This window comes from Suricata suricatta, chromosome 3, assembly GCF_006229205.1.
Source record: "Suricata suricatta isolate VVHF042 chromosome 3, meerkat_22Aug2017_6uvM2_HiC, whole genome shotgun sequence".
NCBI classification, from domain to species: Eukaryota; Metazoa; Chordata; class Mammalia; order Carnivora; family Herpestidae; genus Suricata; species Suricata suricatta.
The window spans coordinates 113,396,415-113,420,844 of record NC_043702.1 but is presented as its reverse complement, the minus strand read 5'-3'; the positions used below and the strand labels follow the sequence as shown (position 1 = coordinate 113,420,844).

The 24,430-nt window shown below is 46.0% G+C and overlaps 1 protein-coding gene across 1 annotated transcript in view; it reads right to left on the bottom strand.

Moving 5' to 3' along the window:
• The window catches only part of KIF26B (kinesin family member 26B), a 441,279-nt gene that overhangs the window by 129,669 nt on the left and 287,180 nt on the right, over positions 1-24,430 (bottom strand). The window contains exon 5 of the mRNA XM_029933341.1: positions 5,112-5,295. Coding sequence (XP_029789201.1) covers positions 5,112-5,295 — 184 coding nt within the window. The remainder of the gene's footprint in view (positions 1-5,111; positions 5,296-24,430) is intronic.

Here is a 24,430-nt window from a genome sequence, read left to right as displayed (position 1 = left end):
GGCAAAGTAAATCAAACAGCTGCTGGAAAGGATCACCTTTCTATTCCATCTATTCTAGATGCATTAGGAACATCTGTGATTCCTGGGCAGAAATCAAAATACCAGCATGCACAGGGGTTTGGAAGAAGTGGGTCCCGGCCTTCAAGATGCCTTCAGGACGTCAGGGGAGGGAGCCCGCAGATGAGGCAGAAACGGCAAGGAACGGGGCCCACACGTGGAGCCCGAAGACGGGCCTGCAAGGCTGCGATCCCAGCATCAGACCTGACCGGCGAGCACACGGTTTCTGGAGGGGGACGTCCCCCTGGTGAAGACGCGGTGGAGATGCTGACATGACCTCGGAGGGGTCAGAGCGGGACGTCGGCCGAGCGGGGACGGCAGCCGCGGGGTCTGCAGACTGAGTCCCGTCCTGAAAGTTCCACCACAGGAACGATGCGATCGGGCTGCATCGCATGTTCCAGAGAAGTCGTTCAGGAAAGGAAGAGCCCAGCGGTGAGGCAATCTCGTCTTATTTTCAGAACCTGCCATGGCCCCACCTTCAGCTCCGAGGCCCTGACCGGTCAGCAGCGGCCAGCAGGGAGGCCAGACCCCCCAGGCAGCAAAGAGATCCCGAATCACTGAAAGCTCAGGTGATGGTTAGCATTTTTAAGCAATAAAGTACCTTTTATTAAGGTCTGTGCATATGTATGCTGTTGATTTAGACATAATGCTACTGCACATCTAACAGAGCACAGTATCGTGTAAACATAACTTTTCTATGCACTGGGGAAACCAGAAAATTCATTTTGTCAACTTTATTGTGATCTCCGCTTTACCAAACCTGCAAGGCCTCTGAAGTGTGCCTGCAATCCAATGATTTCCACCATGAAAAGGTTTATAAAGCCGTAAAGGAGAAATAGCCTGCATGAGAGAGCTCTTGTGGTTCTTTTGTTTTCTCTCTGCTAGGAGTTTACGCCTCAAACAAGAGACAGTTGAGAATTCTGCTAAATCTAGACAATACAGGACCTGGTGGTGGTGCTGGCCAAGTAGCATGTGCCCATGTGTGTGTGTCTGCGTGTCTGTGTGTGTGAGTGAGACAGAGAGAGAGAGAGACAGACAGACAGAAGGAGATAGAGGTTTACAGAACATACCTTTTAATAGAGGTCAAAATATGCTACTACTGGGTTTGCAAAACAGTGTCAAACAAAATACACACAACCTAAAACCAACGGCCGAGAAGAACAGGGAATAACAGCCCCAGCCTTTACGGCAGAAGAGAGGTGATCTGGTCAGACAAGCAAGTCTACTTCTAAGTCACGACTCCCAGGACCCCACCAAGTCACCTGCCTTTGGGCCCCACCACCCGTAGAGGAGAAATCTCAGGGAACGCTCGAGGGACACACAGATGGCTCCACATGGATGGTGACAGGGGCCACCCCCCCAAGACACCTCATCTTAGCAGGGACCCCCAGGAGCGGGAAGCGGCACGGAGAGCACAGGAGTGGCGGCTGAGGCTGTCTGCCAGGCTGACTGACACCTTCACGGGACCCTTGAGTTCCTGGAGAACAGGATACACCCCCTCTTACTCTGCAGGGTGCTGCCCAGAAGGGCCACTCTGCTCCCCTGTACTGTGCCCTGCTGGGCACCCACAGCAGCACTTGGGACACAGTACCTCTGTAGACACTTGCTGGTAAATCAACTATGATAAGCCCTCTCCAACCTGTCCCCACTTCATTTTCCAAAATTCCTCTCCAAGTTTGCTCCCTCCAATTTTATGTGATTGCTCTCTTTTCTGTGGCATCTGTTCTCTTGCTGCGAGCACTCAGCTATACAAGTGGTCTTACGACCCCAAAACACAACGGGGGGAAAACAGGCTGATCACTCCACACTTTGCAGGCATTCCTGGTGACTATGAAGGAAAAGGAAGGCTCCTTTCCCCTTCATGCTGCCTGGACTTCCCTCCAGGTGTTCTCCTGTGAAGAGAATTAGCCAGCTCCTAGCGGATTGCTGGTGTCACTGCCATGACCTTGACCGTGACTGTTACTGTTACCATTACCCCTCTCGCCTTCAAAAGTGTAATGCACAGAGGCGCCTAGGTGGCTCAGTCAGTTGAGCATCAGACTTCAGCTCAAGTCATGATCTCACAGTCCATTGAGTTCGAGCCCCGCGTTGGGCTCTGTGCTGACAGCTCAGAGCCTGGAACTGCTTTGGATTCTGTGTCTCCCTCTCTCTCTGCCCCTCCCCCACTTATGCTCCATCTCTCTCTCTCTCTCTCTCTCTCTCTCTCTCTCTCTCTCAGAAATAAACCTTAAAATTTTTTTAAAGTGTTACACACAGAGGCACGTCTGCAGAGCTGCATGCTCAGTAAGTTCAACAGATAACGTAATTTGCTCTAGAAGCTTGTAATCCAAGACAAAGAGCTCTGGCATTAAGCTGTGACAACAAACAAATGAACCTTAAACATGGATGTTAATTAATTGTGCAAACAAATTTCCTGAGGAGCGTGTACTGACTTAGGAGAAGGAACCATTTTCAAACAGATTAGAGGTAGCATTTACATAGAAGCCAAATCAACGAAATATAAACGGGCACTAAGCACGGCCTGCTTTCATCCACTAATCATCTCTATCCATTAAGAATGTGTCTACGAGGACACTTAGTGTAGTTTTGTCAATATTACTGGGGAGTTAGAATTATTTTAAGGCTATGATGCCAACTTTTCCTTAAATCAGGGTGTCCTTCATTTTGGTCTAAGTTGGTGAGATTTCTTTTTTTTAAGTTTATTTTGAGAGAGAGTCCTAAGGAGTCTCTGTGGTGACAGCACCGAGCTTGATGCGGGCCTTGATCTCATGAACTGTGAGATCATGACCTGAATTGACATCAAGAGTTGGATGCTTAACCGACTGAGCCACCCAAGCGCCCTGACACTAGTGAGATGTCTAACACTGACTGGAATAATGCAGTAGGTTGTAAGTGCTGGAAGGACTGGGCTCTGCCTCGTCTGTCCCTGACTGCAAGCCTAGCGCCGGACACCATGCCTGACATACGATAGATGCTCAACAAGTATCTGCAGTTTGCCAAAGCACGCCCCAGGGGCCAACGCTGCCCAACGTTTTCTGTGCTCTGTGTCCGCTGGACTTCAGCTCCAAGTACAGTGAAGCTCCTGCAAACTTTTCCATCACCACGGCCCCCAGAGTAGCTTCTGGCCTTAAGCAGCGCGCAGCGGCCATACCGATTCTGGGAGGAGGGTCCGGCGAGCTGCCGGCACCAGCGGGGAGCGCGATGGAGCGCCTCTTATCTCCCTGTGTGTCTCCCCTTGGCCGGTTCTGCCGCCCCTTCACTCCCAGCCATGATTCTGCAAATGGAAGTGTGTCCTTCTCCTCTGGCCCAAGACCACTGGATCCCATGGTTGTTTTGCTACCACTGTGGCCCCACTGCATTCTTGTCCCCACTCCAAGTTTTACAGGTCATGCATATCTAGTGGCAGCCCAGTGTGACAGCAGAAAATCAAATGGCTTACAGGTGCTGACTTCTGGGCTTGACTCAGGAGGCATCCAAAAATCTCTTACCAGGGGCCTCGGTTATCTTGTTCACCAAACCCATAGACCCGTGGAATGCTCCCAGGCCTCTTGAGGAAGTCCTCAGGGGACAGGGGCAGGCGGTGGGGTTGAGGCACAAGGTCAGGGTTGAGGGGGCTAGTGCCCCACCCCCACCCTAGGTTTCAATAATTAAGTGGCTCTGGCAATTCAATCAAGCTTCTCAACTCCACCATACTGATTTATATACAGCACCTATTATTTATTCTATGTGAAATTCTGCTGTATCTCTAACTCGACTTCCTCCAGGGGCAGTCCAGCTCTGGCACTCAAGTTCCAATCTCCTCTTAGGAAAGCAAAAGTCCACATACCCTTAGAAAACGGTTCAGGCAGTAAATTTCATGTTACATGTATCGTAGCACAATGAAAAAGAAGAGAAACAATTTTAAAGCCCTGCATTACCTACCTTCTTACCCACCTTCCTCTGAAGGCAGCATGTCAACCATCCATTAGGACCCCCGTGAGGTTGTCACTGCCCCCTCAGGCACTCCCCCCTCCGCGAGTCCTTCCCTAGAGAGGGATCCCAACACGTAGGGTTTTCTCAGTCTCCTTCCGGGCTGGTGAGGCTTAGGGCAACACTACAGCCTTGCTTCCTGCTCTACTTCGGGGCTTGGAGAACTACCAGCTGACATTTACTACCTACCCTGCCCCGTGCCTTGGAAAATTCTAGGACCACATACATTCCATTGGAGTAAGCATTGCTCAGTTCAAAATAATCTTTCAGTTTAAATACCTTCCGAAGGTGGGTGGTGAAACTGGGGGGCAATGGGAGAGCATGGGAGGAGGCAGAGAAACGGCCAGAAGAAGGCGCACAGGGAAGAAAGACGGGGCAGGGGGCCCCAGGGTAAACTCCAGAAGGATGGTGAGTTGTGGGAAGACAAGGCACCTGGAACGGCTGTGACTGGGGGTCCCGGGGAAAAGGGAAAACCAGCGAGAGTGAAAGCTCTGTCCCCAGTCTAGCAGCCGAGCCTTCAGCCAGACCTGCAGCTTTCCAGAAGGAAGCCCAGGGCAGACCACGTTAAGCAGGCAACGTACTGGCGAGGTTGTGTGCTCCGTCTCCTTCTAACGAAGATGAAAGAAATACAGCAGCCACCTTTCTTGAGCTCAGTGTTTTCCTAAGTCTCACTTATTTACCGACTGAAGAGGAGAGTATCTGCACAGAGAGTTTGGGGAGGGGGGGCGGGTACCTGAAAACTCAGTGACCCCAACCCGGGCTCTCCTCTAAGTATTCGCATCTTCTCTTGGGTCCTGCCTCTGACTAGTGTCTTTTGTGTCTTTGTTTTCTTCGAATGGCTACAGATCTGGGAAACACTGCCCAGCTGCCCGTGTCCTGCCCGGGCCCACTCAGATCTCAAATACCACAAAGGTCTCTATTTGCCACGTCATACACGTAACTGAAGAAAAGTTGACGGTACTTCCAAGTGAATTTAATTCCGACTCCTGCGCTCCCAATCACCCCCTCATTTTCACAAACCAACTGGGGTCTTCATTCTCTTTTTTCCCCTTGATGCACAACCCGCCCCACCACCCAGCACCTACCTTGCCCAGGCCTGGTGTGTCCTTCACCTTGCTGACGGCCCGCAGCAGACAGGGCGGGGCCGGGGGAGGGCAGGTCTGCAGAATTCCGCTGAAGCTGGTGGCGAAGAGCGGGGGCTCAGCCACAGAAGATGTGGAAGGCCGATGTTTCTTCTTTTTAGAAGACAGATTTAACTTCTGGGCGGCTCTGGAAGGCAAAATGCAGAAAAGGGACAATAAGGAGAAAAGTATGGTCCAATCAGATATGCTAGCATGACTTTATTTTCCTTCTCTCTCTCTTTTAAGTTTTATTTGAGACATAGAGAGAAACAGAGAGAGAGAGAGAATCTTAAGCAGGCTGCACACTCAGCATGAAGCCCAACATGGGGCTCATTCCCACAACCCTGGGATCATGACTTGAGCTAAAATCGAGAATTGAACACAATGAACTGAGCCACCAGGCGCCTCTTATTTTCTTTCTCTTAAGGAGCCCCTAGTTCTTCCTGAATCTTAGCAGTTCCTGTTCATCGTCTGGGTGCTCACCAGTAGCCCCATTGCTACAAGAACCCTAATGAGCTATCCAATCGCTCACACAAAAGAAAAAAATGCTGTAAAATTGCATGGTTCTTGCAGTCGCGATTTATAAAGGGTTGTGTGTTTCCCACACTCAGCTTCAGCAATGCACACAGCTGGTCATCTCTGCGGATGACCCGCACCTATTTGGTTAATGATTCTGTCACATCTCTGGCACCAGCTCAAGTGCGAGAGACCTTATGAGTTATTCAGAAATTCTAACCCCTTGTAAAATCCGAACCAGCCTGATGAAGACCCGCGTGGTGACCAAGCAAGGCATGCTATGTGTGTGGTTGTGGAAGAAAATGGCCCAGTGCCATGGGGGAACGTAAATCAACCTGGTTTTAGAAACGTAACACCAAATCAGAACTCAGTCCAGCCAGGGTATGAGGTGCTGCTGTGGGTACGGGCTGCCCGGGTGGAGAATGGCTTTGTGCAGGGTGGTCTTTCCATTCAAAATGCGATTCATTGGGCAAGTGCCAAGGGGTGAGGGTCAGAGCCAGCAAACTTGGCACAGAGTGGGCAGATGGGGAAAGGGGGGGTTGCCAGGATCGCTAATAACATCCGTTGTTTATGTCAAAACATTCAAATGTTCTGCAACACTTACTCTTCTTATAGCAAAGGACAGAAAACAAGGCAAATGGCCATGAGGCAAAGGCATTTCAGAGACTCTAATATACTCACTTCTGGATTGATTCTTGGCGTTTTCACACTATACTTGTGTTGGACGAATTCCAATGGCCTCATCGAATGGTATTAAACGCTTTAGCTGCTGTTAAAAACAACCAGACTACCACGACCTTATTCGACAAATGAAAACCTCCTAATCCGTCCAGTGTCAACTGCACGACAGGCCACCACTGATGCAGGTCAAGGAGACAAATCCTCATTTGCACCTCCTCCTGCCCCCATCTTACTGATCTGGAGTTTTAATTTGAGGTCAGTAATCATCATCCTCTGACAAACGCTAGAGCTACAAAATGGTACAAATACAGCATCTAGATTTACCACTTCGAAGTTCATATTTTCCTAGCTGTAAACCTGAACATCGTTCTCACAGGAATGAAATACAGTGGAAATGGTGACATGAGGAACAGAAGGATGGAAGGGAACCCCAGATGGGGTCCCAAGGCCGTGTGCTGCACTTGGATATCTAATAGACGTCTCCAACTTGAAAACTAAATTCAGGAAATTCATGATCTTCTCCTGAAAAGCTGTATGCCCTCAGCCTGCCCTACTTCAGAAACTGGCAAGTCCATCCGTGCAATGGCCCCGACATCTCCGACTCCTCTTTCTCACACGCCACCCAGCTGATCCATCAGGAAACCTTAGCAGCTGTAGCTTCAGAATGGGTCCATGATCTACCACCTCTCATTGCCTTTCCTGCTCCTGTCTTGATCTGAGTCACTAAGCTCTCTTGCCTGGATTCCTAGAATAGTCTCCTGCCTTGTCTCCCTTCCTCTGTTGTCCTACACCCCCTACCTCCACAGCCCAGGCTATTTCCCACACAATTGTCAGAGTGGTTCTGTTAAAACATAACTACCCAAGACCCTCCATTTTGCTTCTCATCTCACAGTAAAAGCCAAATAATTACAGTGGCCTATACGGTTTCACATATATCCTCCTGCATATTGCAGACACCTTCCAGTTACTCTGATCCAGCCATATTAGCCTCCATCTGGTACACTCCTGCCACGGGGCCTTTGTGCAGGCTCCTGCCTTAGCTTGGAATGCTCTGCCCCAGGTAGAGCTAGCTACTGGGTTCACTCCCTTACCTCCTTTAAATCTTTCTTTAAATGCATTGATAACAATGAACCTACCCTGTATACCATGGCCAATGTACTTTCCAAGATGGTGGCACTGATACGTACCTGATCTCACATGCTCTTCCTGTGACATGTCATTGACCTATCTCCATGTCACTGACCTATCTCCATTGACATGCAAAGTCTATTTTCCTTCTCTCTCAACCTCAGTGGAACTTTGAAAATTGTCTTGAACAATAAAATGTGGTGGGAATGATGCAAGCTTAAGTCATAACAGACAATATGGTGTCTACTGGCTTTCTTGCCCTTGGAACCCAGCCTCCATGTTGTGAGGAAGCCCAAGCCACACGGAAAAGGCCATGTGGAGAAGAGCTGAGGACTCCAGTCAAGAGCCAGCATCAACTACCAGACGTCTGTATAAATGAGCCTTTATATGATACCAGGGGCCATACTGCAAGCCTTCCAGCTGAGGCCCAAGGCACTGTGAGCAGAGATCTTGTCCCAGATTCCTGAACTCCAGAGACCATGGGAGATAATAAGTGATCATTGTTTCAAGCCACTAAGTTTTGGGGTAAGTAGCCACACAGCTATGGTAAATGAACCACTCCCCATGCCCAATCTCATTTTCCTTATCCGGCCTGCCTTGCCCACCCAGTGCATGGCACGTACTGTCTCCTAACACACCAGATGACTTACTTAGCGCTCATGTTGGTTAACTGTGCATTTCCTATCTATGATGTAGCTCCTGGTGGGGCCAAAGAAGCATATGTATATGCTGAATGAATGAAGACCCAAAGAACTGTGGGTATTTAGCTTGGGGAATATAAACCAGGACAAAAGGGAAGGAAGAGTTATTAAAAAAAAAAAGTCTTTAAAAAAGTGAGTAAGGGTGCCTGGGTGGCTCAGTTGGTTCAGCATCTGACTTTAGCTGAGGTCATGATCTCACAGTCTGTGGGTTCGAGCCCTGTGTCGGGTTCTGTGCTGACAGCTCAGAGCCTGGAGCCTGCTTTGGATTCTGTGTCTCCCTCTCTCTCTGACCCTCCCCCAGTCATTCTCTGTCTGTCTCAAAAATAAATGCATATTAAAATTTTTTTTCTAAATGAATAAATGCTATGTAGCAGGAGGTATGTTCTTTTTTTTCTTTTTCTTTTTATTTATTTCTTTTTTTTTTAAGGAGAGACAGTGCGTGAGCAGTGTGATATTTGTAATGTATACAAAGCCCCTGGCATGGAGCTGGCATTCAATCATACGATCATGCTCCCTATTATAAATATTGTCATTTCTGCACAGTAAGATCCAGCAAAAATAGTACCTACCTCTATAGACTATTTATGAAAATTAAGATTGTGTGCACAGTGTTCAGGAAGTTCTTTTTTTTTTAATTTTTAAAGTTTATTTATTTGTTTTGAGGGGCAGGGGGTGGGGGGAACAGACAGAGGGAGAGAGAATCCCAAGCAGCCTCCATGCTGCTAGCACAGACCCCAACGTGGGGCTTGATCCCACAACCCTGAGATCATGACCTGAGTGGAATCAAGAGTCAGGTGGCTAACTGAGGCCCCAGGCACCCCAGGTAGTTTTAAGAGATGGTACTTTGAAGGGTTCTAGGCGGTGACGCTAAGACTGACATGTCCCACCCCATCTCTTACCAGGCAGGTAAAACATTGAGGCATATTTGGGTTTACAAGTGATATCTTTCCAGAAATCAGAGTAACCCATTAGCAATGGGTCTGCTTCATGAAATAGTGAGCTCTTTGTTACTGGAAGCATCCAAACAGTAACTAGAAAACCACTCCCAGCGGACATCAGGGGAAAGAGTGCGTGCATTGGGAAGAACAGACGATTTCCAAAATCTCTTCCAAGCAGAGGTGCCGAGGCGATTCCGGGAAGCTCTCATCCTTCTAGGGAAGGCTCGACTGGCCTCCATGCAGAAACTCAGTAATGGAGGGAATCCTTTTGAGAATACGTTTAAAACTTCCTTTCTTTTTAAAACACGCATATGAAATAAAGACCCTTAGAGGATGCCAGAATTTGAAAAATGAATAAAAGCCATATTTTATAGCCTTATATTCTAGAATAACATTTTATTTTAATTCCAACATCATCATAACCAGCTGTTTGTTCTGTGTCCTGTGCTTCGATTTCTTGGAAGTCAGCCGTTCCTGCTATTATGATACAGCACTCCAACGACAGGCAGAGAGGAGGCTGAGGTACAGAAATCATTCATGGACAATTGTATTATCCATGACATAAAGGAGAGGCAGTCATGAAAGAATTGAAGAAGTAAAGGCATTTTGGCTAGATGTGTATTTTGTGTAATTAATGCCTTACAAGTGCTTTCTTCCTAGGGAGAAAAACAAATGAGTGGGTTGTCTTATAAGATTTTAAACAACAACCCAAAAAAACTGTCCTTAAAACACGATGCTAAGCAATATTTTCCCCTCTCATTCTTACGACAGAAAATATCATATATGACCTCAGGCTCTTCATCCCCATACACATCTTTGAATATCCATGAGCATTTACTTCTCTGTGCCTTATTTCAAGAAAAAAAGGGAATCTCGCTAACAGGATGAACTTAATATTTGCTGAACACCTGTCAAGAAAGCGGTGCTGGGGCGCGTGGGTGGCTCAGTCGGTTAAGTGTCCGGCTTCAGCTCAGGTCTTGATCTCATGGTTCACTGGTTCAAGCCCCGTGTTGGGTTCTGTGCTGGCAGCTCGGAGCCTGGAGCCAGCTTGGGCTCCCTCTCTCTGCCCCTCCTCCACTCATACTCTGTCTCTCAAAAATGAATAAACATTAAAAATTTTTCTAAAACGAAAATGGTGCCATGCTAAGCATTATCAGGCTAGTGTGAACTCGGTGCACATTTACGCTGGTGAGCTCAGCTCTCCCCTCTGATTCTACCCTTTTCTCTCCCTCGACTTATCATCTCACCTGGGAGGGCCATCCTGACATATTATATGATAGTATCTGAATTCAGGAATCAGTTTAGCATTGGCATGACCTTCACACAGGATGATTACTTATTCTCATTGGCCAGATCTACCCAAATCTATGGAAAAAAAAAAGAAGCAAATAATTACCTGGTAAATGTTACTGTTTCGTTGGGGAGCAAACCTTAGGTCTCTGTTATATAGATCAGAGGGGGAATTATGAGGATTCCTTTTTTTTTCTTGGTGTTTGTGCCATAGGCTATTTGATCTGCAGTTTTCAGAATTGTGGGGTGCTTAAATAGAAAACCCGTCATTATTAGTGTATCTCATGAGAATTAAATTGGGGTGTATCACCCTTAGAGTCTAGAGATTACTAAAATATTAACCTAACAATCTCTTAAGAATGATTAGTCTCATGAAATATAGAACTTACCTTAGGGAAGACGCAAGAGTGTCAGGGAGTATTGTTATTTTGTAAGGATTTGCTGTCCTTTTTAAAATCCTACATACCATGTGTGCTAACCAGATTCTGAGAGCATTTCCTTTGATTTGAGGTAGGTGTTCAAGTGTGAGATACTTGGATAGAGTGGGCTTATAACAATTAAGAGGTCATTCAAGTTCTACCAATTTGATCCAGGTAATTAAAAAAAACCTTTTTTTTAATTTTTGAGAGAGAGACAGACAGAGAGAGAAAGTACAAACCGGGGAGGGGCAGAGAGAGAGGGAGATACAGAATCCAAAGCAGGCTCCAGGCTCTGAGCTGTCAGCACAGAGACTGACATGGGGCTTGAACTCACAGACTACAAGACCATGACCTGAACTGAAGTTGGATACTTAACCGACTGAACGACAAGGTGGCCCCCCAGGTAATTTTTTTTTAAGTTTACTTATTTATTTTGAGAGAGAGAGAGAGAGAGAGAGCGTGCGCGAGAGAGCGCCTATGAGTGGGGGAGGGGCAGAGAGAGAGGGACATTGAAAGAATCCCAAACAGGATCCAAGCTGTCAGCCAGATGCAGGGTTCAAGCTAGTAAACTGCAAGATCATGATCTGAGCTGAAACCAAGAATCAGATGCTTAACGGACTGAGCCACCCAGGTGGCCCTGGATGCAGGCGACTGATCCGTGAGACCTCAGCTGAAGAACTGATCCAGCCAGAGGAGGGCAGGCTGAGGTCTCGGGACCGCTACATCTGACCCAGGAGGGGACGACAGTGGCAGGATGTCCACTGTCAGCAAATAAATGACAATCCAAACTTCAATTTAATGTGACTGTGCTTGGGGCTGCCATGGGCTTCGGTGGCTTATTTGCCATCCCAAAATACATCAGTGCTCTGGGGACTGAGACTGCCTGATAATGAGCAATGACATGACAGTTCACAGCAGTTCCTGAGACATCTGTGTGGTCAATGACACAAGGGGTCGAAGAAAATAGAGCAGATTATAAATACAGAGGAATGTGACAAGAACCAGTGGTCTGAGGCAAAGCTTCTGGAAACAGCTAAGATGTCCACATGCATGTAAAGAAACAACAACAGCAACAGAGCACCAGGTAGGTGTCACCGGGAGAGAAGACATATAAAGCGCTCCAGCGCTGCCATGAAGCATGCTGGTCTTTCCGGAAACCTCCCAGCCGGGAGTGAGAGCATCCTCCTTCACCTTTCCATTTTGTAATTGGCTGTCCCTGAGGTCATTTCCATGTCTCCAGAGACTGAAAAGCATATGGATCTTGGGGTTTTTCTGATTTTCATGTAAATGATCCATTTCATTAGTGCTGGAAGATAATTCATGACATGACTTCCAATAAAATGTTTACTGTTAGAAAAAACCATGGCTGACCATCAACCTCACACGGCGGTGTGTGAAACACTACAGCAGGACATGGCAATAGCTTGAAGATGAACTGACATCTACATCTACCGTTTAAGGCACAACACTCACCCGCAGGGATAATTTCTATGAATTTACCTTATGCTCCTCTTAAAAATTTACCACTCTTCAAGGGCTTGTCTAAGTTGCTGTCATCAACTATGTCAGCCTTCAGGGGGCCTCATCTGTTGTCTTGAAACCTTACAGCAACTGCTCTTGAGTGTATCTCTTGTGTTCCAACACTTGATGAGACGCTGCTCTGTGGTGGGGGCTCTTGACTCACTCTCATACACTCTCTCTCTCTCTCTCTCTCTCTCCAGCAATGCAGTATTAACTCACTGAAGGTCAATACCATGTGTCCTTTCTTCTGGACCTCCCAGACCAGTCCCAAAGCCCTGTGCCCTGTTGAAGTGACGCTGTGTGCACCACTCAAGTGCTGGCTGACCCTTCCAGCCTTTGGGGTTACAACACATGAAAGTCCAAAGCTTGAATAGTCTAGGGTTCTAGATAATGCTTAGACCTTGCAATGGAACATCTATTCTTTCTAAAGTATGTTCCATCCCTGGTCACAGCCACCTCACTGCTGAGAAGGTATTTGTACCACAAATGGCAGGTTAGAAAAGATGAAGGCTCAGAAGTTACCAGAATTTATCCACAGTCATAGGACTTGCGATTCTCATCCTTGAGATTAGGATTCAAGCTTTCTGTCTTCTAGGACTGGGGATTTTCCACTGCCTCTTGCTATGATGCAACTTGATAAATGAAAGCAGTTATTTTATTTTATTTGGGCAAAATAAAACCAAATGATAATCATCTGCTTAATAAGACCAAACAAACACACAGCAGTTACATATTTTTGTATGCAACTCAAATCAAATCATATATAAGCATTTACCAATTACTGATCTAGTTGCCTAGCAATGTACCTTCCTATCACAGGGGGAAAATGTCTCCGCTGAGTGAGTCGGGTCATGCCCAGAATTAGGACGTGAATGGCAAATTATATGAAAATGGCTTCCCTGTCCCTAAAATCCCAACCCAGAGGAAGTCTTTGCCTGGCAATAACAGCACAACATCCACCACCACCATGTACATTATGATGTACTGTCCCCCATTACCTCCTGCCTTCCCCCCTAGAGACAAACAGAATGTTGGAAGCTGCTTAGAATGCATCCAAGTGCTCTGAGCACTCATTCGGTCCATCAGGATTTCCCGAATGACAGCCATACACAACACAACCGTGCAATCAATGGGCTATAGATATCCCTTAAGTCACCCCTGAGTCACTCCGGCAATTGCTCTGTGTTCCAGAGTCCACTCCTAAATTGCATAGCGTGAAGGAGCCCTCCGACACAGAGCAGGTCAACCAGCTACCCAATTAAAGGACTTCCCCACCAGAGTGGAGCTGGAAGTTCTTCCTGAAGTGTTATCTGAGCGGCACACCACTTGCTCATACCCGGGGGCACAAAAAAGGGTAAAAAGCAGTGTCTGGAAACCCACGCCATTGGTAGACGTTGCTGATCCATTTGTGTCCAGAGTTTTTTCATCAGTGTGAGAACATTACGGACAAATGACGATATGGCGCAAGGCAAAAGCAATGGCAGTGAAAAAACCCATTCCTAAACTGTGATTTTTATGAAAACTGTTCAAAGCAAAAGCTTCTCCTTTGTGTAAATCCAGGTCCCTAGGAAAGTGTAAGCTGAGCCGAGGTCCTTGTGTGAAATTAGAAATGCTTTCATAGGTCCAAATATAGCAAAAGATTAAAAAAAAAATGGCCAGTGGTATAGGAAGCTAAACAGAAGTACAGATCATGGATTTGTCATTTCCTGGCTGTTGGATTTTAGAAACACCAAGTAAACACTTTGTTCAGGGCACAGTCCATGCGTTGGCCTGGGAAGCTCAAGGGGAAGCGTCTTTTGCCTCCGTTTCTGGAAGGTACATGGCCGTGGTCTCCCTGATGCTGCCATTGCTCAGGGCTCAGCTAAGCAGCTCTGAAGTCTACCGGGATTTGGAACACTTTAAGAAAGACCCCCACCCGCCTCACCAGGGGCTGAGCCCTCTCTGCTCCTTAGGCGGCCTGTTGCTCAGAACTCGCCATCTGCCATGCTCTGCTCGCTCTGGTGACCTCGAAGTGGGACACACACACACTGCGGCTGATCTCGGCCTCCCCCGATACTCTGTGTGAGCAGAACTCTCATAGAGCACTTTTGCCAATGGGCACAGTGCCATCTGTGGGAGGCAGGGTCCCAGGGCTCAAGGGAAGGCTGGGGACCTCTGTTCCAATGACACTTTCCAGAACTTGATGGTGACATGGTGCCACCCTCTATGGGCAGCCTGGGGACAGCTGGACGTCTCAGTACCTGCACATCTAGCAAACCTCCTACATCAGACCTGTGTACTCACCGGATAGCAAACTCCTGGAAGAAAACCCTCACTAGAGACCAGCAAGTTCAGGTTCTGAGGCCAAACAACATAGAGGAAGATGCATCTCACTTCAAGCTTCTGCAATCTGTCGTATCTTGAAAAGACCCTCACTCTGTGAAGAACGTTGGAAGATGGAATAACCCAAAACTTCTCCTCAGCTCGCATTTAACAGAAAGGTCCAAAGGGATACACTACTGATGTGTCAACTGCCTTCGATGCTATGGGATGTACCCTTGAACTTACGACTCCAGAGCTGGTGGGTCCTTTGTGACCTGCACATCAGTATTCCTCTCCACGCAGAGACAAAGCTAAGGTCCCTCTACTCCCTGCCCTCCTGGGCTCCCACCTGCCCATAGGCACCCGTCAGAGTGTCATCAGGGAGGAGAAAAGAATGGTGAACACAACCGTCTGGAGGTGCACCTCCAGGAAGTTCTCCTTGAATCGTGTGGACTACGGGTGCCCTGGACCATGCCAGGTGAAGAGCCCCACAGGGGGCATGCAGCCCTGTTTCCCTCGGACACAGCCCTGCCTTCTGTTTGACCTGGTGCTGGTGACCTTGCATTTGTTCCTGTTGTGCAGTTGCTCCCAGCCCTGGGGCTCAGTCCTCCCAGACTCCTGGCTTGGCCTCCTGGTCTTCTGCCTCTCCGCTTCCGCTTACAGACTCAACTTCCACTTACAACCCCTCCGCACCAGCTTGGGTTGATCCCACTGGCTTTCTTCCTAACTTGCACTAGGGTCCTAACACATTTTGTCCTGTGCCAGCTGACATCCTGGCCCTTAATCTCTTCTGAACACATGATGCCTCCCGTCTGCTGATCTTTTTCTCTGGCCTGATCTGCCCAGCCCAAGCCTGCTTAGGACCAGAGAAAGTACACAGCTTTAACCTCCTCCAGAGCTATACCTTTGCAAACTGGACCCAATAATACCTAAGTTAAAAGAACTCTGATCACCTAGGACACATGACCCAAGTAAACACAAATATAAGTTTAAAAATCCAGAGGCACCTGGGGGGCTCCGTCGGTTAAATGTCCGACTTCTGCTCAGGTCACAATCTTCTGGCTCATGGGTTTGAGCCCCGCATCAGGCTCTGTGCTGACAGCTCAGAGCCTGGAGACTGCTTGGGATTCTCCCTCTCTCTTTCCGCCCCTCCTCTGCTCATGCTGTCTCTCTCAAAAATAAATAAACTTTGGGGAGCCTGGGTGGCTCAGTTGGTTAAGCGTCCGACTTCAGCTCAGGTCATGATCTCACGGTTCATGGGTTTGAGCCCCGTGTCAGGCTCTGTGCTGACCGCTAGTTCAGAGCCTGGAGCCTGTCCTCAGATCCTGTGACTCCTTCTCTCTCTGACCCTCCCCTGCTCACGCTGTCTCTCTCTCTCTCTCTCTCAAAAATAAATAAAAACATTAAAAAAAAAATTAAAAAATTAATTAATTAAAAAAAATCTATCCCCAACTAGATATATATGATTTTAGTTAACTGCCATTACTGGACCCTTTCATAAACACGAGTAATGGAAACCCGGCTAGTCTTACTGAATGAGGCTGATGAAACCAGGTACCTACAACCCAGAATTTCAGTTGCCCAAAGAAAGAAAAAGATAACCCTGGGCTCATTCAAGCCCATTTCTTGTGGAATGCCAGTGCCTGAGTGTTGTGGTGAGAAACAGTTGTCTGTAATGTGTGTGTGTGTGTGTGTGTGTGTGTGTGTGTTCCTATATCTTCCACAGTACAAGAGCTATCCAACTAAAATTAAAATTCCTTCAAGGATTAAGCATATTCCAGATAATTTGATTCCAAGAATATAATGAATCTAATGTTCTTTTCATTACATCATGCTGCCTTTTAAATGCTAACTCCAGTAGTTTCTAGTTAAGTCATTTATACATGCGCTAATGTAATGTGGAAAAGAAGAAACCGCAAGATTCACCATATACAAGATAGCCCACTTAAGAGCCAAGGGTGACCCCTGATTCCCTAAGTTTTCTTCAATATTTATCTTCCTTAGCTGTTTGGTAGAGAATTATCTTGAAAAGCAGACGAAGAGCAGGTGTATTGTTCACTTTTTGGGTCTTTATTTCTTTATTTTTTATTTTTTAATGTTTAGTTATTTTTGAGAGAGAGAGAAAGACAACGCTTCAGTGGGGGAGGGGCAGAGAGAGGGAGACACAGAATACAAAGCAGGCTCCAGGCTCCGTCAGAGCTGTCAGCACAGAGCCGGACACTGGGCTCAAAGCCACCAGCCCTGAGACGGTGACTTGCACCCCCCCAGGTGACCCTTTCAGGTCTTTAGTTTAAAAGAAACTAAAGAAACTTTTAAACTTTAGTTTAAACTTTAGTTTAAAAGTGCCTTATTCTTACGTTCCCCATATTTTGATCATGGGAAATCACAAACTGACATGAAATTACTCTCTACAGAAATAATTTGATGCCTGAAGCAGCAAAGTGCTATCAGGGTGTGAGAGCTAGAAATGGACCGCGTCTGCAGAGAAAATAAAGCCTTTAATCCAGAACTCTCTGCTCAATACCTGTGGCTCTTTTGGAGCAAAGCTAATTAATTGTCAATGCTGCCTGACACGCTCTGTGGTTTGGGGGCTTCTCAGTTAATTAAATTTGAATATAACGGTTTTGTTTGCTAAAGGAAGTAATTTTTTTCTCATTTAATATCAATATTTCTTTTTGTTTGGCAAATTATTTACTATAGTTGAAATTGGAAGCAATGATTGAGTATGTTATTCTAGAGAACAACGAGCTGCATAGGTCTCTGCAATAGAACAATACAAACTAGACACAGCAGAGGACAGGCTGCCTGGCCCTGACTCACAGCAAGGCTGGACTGCCCCAGACCCATGGGCAGTGGTTTAGATGGCCGGCACCTCCGCAGCCCCACTAGAGGGAGAGAGTCAGGAACTTATACACCCCCGCCTTTCCTATCGACTCCGCCTGCTGAGCCACATGGGCTGGAGTCTGTGCATATTGCTAAATACTGCAGTAAAAGCACACGGCAATAAAGTGCACTCGCCACAAGTGTGTCCAAAAGCTCCAACGCAGAGGAAGGAGGCAGCTTTTATTTTCAGTAGAGACGTGATCCCAACAGAACCCACAGTATAGACGAGAGATCACCCCACAGCAAAATAACTTGTGGAAGGAGAAAGACTAAAGTAATCACAGCCTGTGAGACTACAGGGATGATTCCTTCTGCAACTTTGAATCAATGCTGCTAACAATGACCTGTCGTTTACCTTTGCTTGCACATTCTTGCTTGTTTGATTATTTCTGCAGGGGCAGGGCGGTTATACTACAAAATAACAGGGGAAGGGAAAGGAGGTAGACCTGGGGTGCACATTTCAATGGATAGGACGTGACCTGAGCACCAAGTAGGGAATCCCCAATCCCTCTCATTCCACTACCATACTTACTGTCCCTAATGCTGCTCCTGAAGTTGTTGGGGGCTATATGCACACAGGTGTGTGTGTGTGTGTGTGTGTGCATGCGTGTGCGTGCGCACACGTGCATCTGTGCAGTGTGGAGAGGGAGGAAGAATAACTAAGGAATTAAAAATAAGAAGATAACTCAGTGGATTCCTATTGGTTAAAGTTTTTGCTACATTCTTCACAGTTACCTTCCTGTCTTGTAGTTGGTAGGTATTTTTGAAAAAATTACCAAAAGACGAAACACTGCTACAACCAAAGGAATTCTTTTGAAACAAACGGCAGGCAATAGAGAAATTTATCAAAATAAATTAAGATTTTAGTTCGAATTTCTTGGTGAATGCTGTAAAGAAACCTGACCTAAGTTAAGCTGTACAATGAACTAATGTTTACTTTGGAAGGCATATTATTTTTAGGGAGGTGAAATCTACAATCGGTATCATTAAATTTTTTATGCTGTGGCTAGTCTCAGTTACTGGAATCTGAAGTTACATGATTCCCATTTTTGCAAAATTTGAAGCATGATTATATTACTTATTTTTTCTTTTTTTAATGCTTATTTCTTTTTGAGAGACAGAGAGACAGACTGCAAGCAGGGAGGGGCAGAGAGAGAAGGAGACACAGAATCTGAAGCAGGCTCCAGGCTCTGAGCTGTCAGAGCAGAGCCCGACGCAAGGCTCGAACCCATGAACCGTGAGATCATGACCTGAACGGAAGTCGGATGCTTAACCGACTGAGCCCCCCAGGCGTCCCATAATTATATTAAGTAGCCACATAGGTTTAAAGTACTATCTCAACTTTACTAACTCATTAATTATAAATCACAGTTTTCTGACACTGGATCCCTGGTGGAGGATAAAATTCCCAGGTCTGATATTATCAGGAAAATAATATTTATGTCCTGATAGTGCTTCTAGGAACAGACTGTGTGAAAAGAAGAAAATACCTCTCTAGACCAGGAGGCCATCCAGCTATGTCTGTGAATACATTCAGGTGCAGCTGGACAGAATGTAATTCATGTTATATAATCAATCAATCAATCATCTTCTCGTGTGGATTCCCACGTTTACACAACAGATACGCTCCATAAATTGCTTGTAATTTGAGTTTTTATAAATGGAATCTTATTTCACATTGATTTCCATTAAAATTTTGGAAAGCGTTTTCTCTTTATGAATGCTATTCAATTGAGGGTAGTTGCATGCACTTTATCTTTCAGTGTCTGTGCTTCCCTTCCCCTCTGTCAAACAAGTAAGAACCACCAATGCAAAGAGTGGTTCAAAAATACAAAGTGACTCCTAATGTATGACTACCTACCAAGAAGAGGTGAAGAAATGGATCAGATTTTTCATATTTCCCTAGCCTTTGACTCCATCAAGAGAAACCACTTATTTTTGAGACATGCTGTCAAAGGTTAGGTCCTTCTTGGTATTTGGACATAAAAAATTTTTGGCTGAGGTTTTCAGATTGCGGAGTCCTATGGTAACCGAAGTCACAAGCATGGAGGAGATGGGCAGGGAGGAGCAGAACAGGAGAACAGCAAGCGGCCCATGACTGAACCACGAGGAACTTCAGGGTCTAATGAGTGATGCAGAGAGAGGGGAGGGGAGGGTGGAGGAGCCCATAAAGGAGCAGCAGAGAGTGGGGGGTGGGGGGGTGAGGGGTGAGGAGACAGACCAGACCGAGGGGTCGCCGATGTGAAATGCCACTAAGAGACCAACAAAGACAGCGAATGAAAAGTGTCCACTGGACCAGAACTAATAAGTTCATCATTGACCTTGAACAGAGTCAGAGGAGAGTACGGAGTAAGTACATTTTGGAGGGCAGAGAAATAAATGGGGGCTGAAGAGGTATAGATAAGGAGACCTACCCACGCTACTGTTTCAAAAAATTAAACAAGAAGATAAAAAAACATATAAATATAAAGCATTGTATTTTTAGACCTTTACCTAAATTTGTACCAAATTACAATGCTATGATATGACTTTGTTTCTAGCAGGGGCCAATATAAAAGCACCCATAAAAACCATTCCTACAGCTTATGCAAATTAAAGAAAATATCTTTCCTCTTATTATCCATGCCTTATTTATTCATGTTATTCTCACAGATACTAGGCACCTATTATTTATAAGTCCCTTGGATCCATTAAGACAAATTCTCTGAGAAAGACTAGGGGTCTGCATGCAAAGCCTATATGCCACTTTCCTGGGTTAGAAGAATATAACCCAATATAAAAAGCACAGGCGTTGGAATCAGAGAGGCACAGTTCAAATCCTGGCTTTGCTATTTCCCTGGACACATATGAAACTAACAACACCCCGTGCAAGTGTCCGCTGTGAAGATCAAGTACGTAACATATGGAAAGTGCCCGTCAGAATGACAGGCACACAGTAAGAGCTCAACAGATGTCTTGGTCGCTTCCTCTTTCATTCCTTTCTGACCCATCAGCCTTCATATCCATGAAGTTCTGAGCCTAATTAGTGTCCAATTGCAATAACTAACTTGGTTCAGGAACTGGCTTCTCTTACTCCCTCCTCTTTGCTGGTTTCCTATGTATTTTTTTGAGACCTAATTTCTTTTATAAGCCAGTGAAAACCATTCTGGGGTAGCGTAAACCTTATCTGTAACCAGTCTTTTATTTATCGATCTTCTGGGTGAATTTTTGCTTCCTATTTCCATCAAGGTTGCTAAGAGGAGTTCAATTTAATGTCATACTGGAGAACAATACTGTATCAGTCAATTCTTGTAGTTCTTTCTTTTTTTTTTTTTATGTTTATTTTTGAAGAGCGAGAGAGACAGAGTGCAAGCAAGGGAGGGGCAGAGAGAGAGGGAGACACAGAATAGGAAGCAGGCTCCAGGCTCTGAGCTGTCAGCACAGAACCTGATCCAGGGCTCGATCTCACAAACTGCAAGATCATGACCTGAGCTGATGTTGGACGCTTTTACTGACCAAGCCCCCCAGGCACCCCTCTCATAGTTCTTTCAAAGTCAGTTCACTTAGGTGGATCCAAATTAGCTAAGCATTGCTGTGATTTTGGAGAAGTAGGTGATGAATACTCTAGACTAGAAAATCTCCCAGGGGTGCTCTCAGGCCCACAATTCCGAGGGGCCTCCACGACTCCGCCACGACATGTGGATGGGGCATGTGGAGGTGGCTTGTGACTCAATTCCTGCTTCAGCAAACACTCACTTAGGGGTATAGTACTTTAGTCCTTCAGGCAGAACAGAGAAACGGCCATGGGTACAATCTGAGCCAAACAATCTGGTTCAAATGTGCTTTCTGCCACTTACACCTCTGTGGCCTTGGCCAAGTGCCTTAACTTTTCTGTGCCAGCTTCCTCAGCTGTAAAACAAGATATGAGAGTCACTACATCTCATGGAGCAATGAGATTAAAATAGGGACAGATAGGGGCACCTGGGGGGGCTCAGTTGGTTAGGTGTCCAACATTGACTCAGGTCATGATCTCATGGTTCATGGGTTCAAGCCCCGTGTTGGGCTCTGTGCTGACAGCTCACAGCCTGCTTCAGATTCCGTGTCTCCCCCTCTCTTTGTCCCTCCTTTACTCATGCTCCCTCAAAAATAAATGTTAAAAAAAATTAAGATGCTGTATATTTTCTCTCTCTCTCAGAACAGTTCCTGCCCCATAGTACATACCCAGTGTTTGTTACAATTATAATAATTAAATATTAATATGAAAATTATATCTTAACTGTTTCTTTTTAGAGATTCGTTCGCATACACCACTAAATATATAAATAATGGAAAGTAAGATCAAAGCCACACCTTTCCTTTCGCCCCTGCTACACTGTGACCCACTCTGAATGCCACCCACCAGGCCTCCACAGCTCCATGGACTCTGATACGGGCTCTGATACGTTTCAGGTCCCAGGCATCTTGAATCTGCTGTGCTGTTTGGTGGGAGGGCCTTAGGTATAGCGAAGTTCAGAAAAAAAGGACTTTTTCCACCTGACCAATAAATTGAGGTCTTCTACAGCCTTAAATCAGACCAGGCACATCTCTGTCAGCACGTTTGCTCCCGCCTGAAAACCACTGGCTGAAACTAGATTCTCAGGTCAACTGCGCGTCTTCAGCCTTTGTGTGCCAGAGGTGAACTGCTTGCTCACTTGGTAGTTGTTCCTCTGACAGGGAGTCCTCACGCCAGAATAACCGGAGGTGGGATAAACAATTATTCCCTGCACCAACAACCTTTAGGCAGTGTCCTGGGGCACTCAGAGAGTGTGTGTGCAAAATAAATACATACACAAAACCAAAATACTGTGTTAAGCAAACTAACGTGGTTTAGTTTAAATTGGCCCACAACGGAAATTGGGTGTAGACAGTATCACTTTCCTTAACGTGCAGAAAGCAGTTGTCTGCGCTGTGCACAGACTGCCAGCATGGACCACCACGCTTCCTCACACCAGCCGGGCACCAGCCAATGTGGTTCCTCATGAAGAGAAGGAGGGGCCAAGAGTATCACTAGACATACCGTGTCCTACAACTGGCTGTGATTGCTTGTGTCTTCCTCACAGGGCTGAAGACGCCATAAAGGCAGAAGCATGGCCACGTGTCCTGCAGCTGTGTTCCCAACGCCGTCTGTCCTTAACAAGCACTACACAAACATGGATGGTTGGACAGAGGACTGGCCCCCAAATCAACAACCCTAGGAAGAAAGTCTGGCTACAGATCTTGACAGGGTCAGCCCTATGGTCCTCACATGCTTCCCATCAATGGAAGAACTTGGAAATCATGGTCTAGGTGGAGGTGACTTTCAGTTAAGGATTCCTCCAGCCCCTGGGTTCTGCAAGGCTATGCTCTGGGGGCATACTTGGATGTATCTGAGTTTCTAGATATTTCCAAAACAGGACTCATCGGGTTATATTAACAGGTTCTTCAACATCTGTGGGGAAGATGATTATTTTCATTTGGAGGGGGGCTAAAATAAGACTGCTTTTTATTTCTATTTATTTTTTTAAAGTTTATTTATTTTGAGAGAGAGAAGGTGAGCGAGCATGGGAGGAGCAGAGAGAGAGGGGCAGAGAGAGAATCCTAAGCAGGCGCTGTGCTGTCAGTGCAGAGGCTGATGAGGAACTCGAACTCACAAGGCATAAGATCATGACCTGAGCTGAAACCAAGGATGCTTAACTGACTGAGCACCCCAGGGTGCAGCGCAGCCCACCCTTCTGAGAGACCCCCAGATTTCCTCAGTGTGTTTGCTTCTCTGCCTCCCTACTGACAACCTCACTCATCCTACGGTGTCCATGAGAGAAGGCACGCGGTCGGAGCTGATGCTTAATCTCTCCTGCTCCGAGTTAAGCCTGCCTACAAAGGCAAGGGCTTTTGTTTGTTTTATTTAGTGCCAAGAATGGTGCCCGGCACACAGCAGATATTTCATAAACACTTGTAGAATAAGTGGATGAATAAACAGATTGTTTTTGTTTGCTTTTATGGTTCGCTGGCTTCTTAAATGATGATAATCCACGAAACATTTTGTGGTGTGGGGTTTTGAGGGCTATTATGTCCATAAAACAAATACCATTATTGTGCTCATTATAATTATTTTTCCACATCATTATTAGTCTGCATCTCATGTATGTCATAGCAAGGCTTTGACGGAAGGATGTTTTCTGAGGAACATCATTCATTTTCTCTTGAAGGAAATATCTTCATTGGATTCTCTGTGAGTTAAAGACTCACAGACTAGACTTCTAGTTTATAAGGTTAATTCGAAAAGTCAATTTGATTAGATGATTCTTTTTTCCATTTCTGACCTTTAGAAAAGAAACCATTTGTTGCTAGACTAGCTGGGGAGGGCTCTCTTTTGTTCCTCCAGAGGGGGCTCCAAGTCCACATTTCCTTGGCCTAGCCCTGAGCTAGTTCTCATGATGTGAAGCCTGTAGGTGCTGCTCCCATTTATTGTGAACTAGCTGATGAATCTGGGTTTTTTTTATATAGGTAATTTTCAAAATTATATTTTCAAGGTAATTAAATCAACATTCTACTACTTGAACAACATGCTCTTCTTAGGCTATGAACAAATGACATCTGAATAACTCAAGTCTAATCCTGCTCTGCCTTTCCACAGAATCAAAACACGGGTGACACGGAACATTCCATTTTACCTTTTTCCTCTTGTTAGATACTCAAAACTCCTTGAATAAAACAAATGGGGCCGTGGAAGTCCACGTTAGGGGAGCAAATGCTCTACTTCGGGGCACAGTCTTCCAAAGTTTTACTTGGAAACCATTTTCCATTTCTTACCTTTCACAGATCTCTTTTATTATATTTTAAAGTTGATTTATTTCGAGAGAGGGAGAGAGAGATAGAGACAGAATCTCAAGCAGGCTCCATGCTGTCAG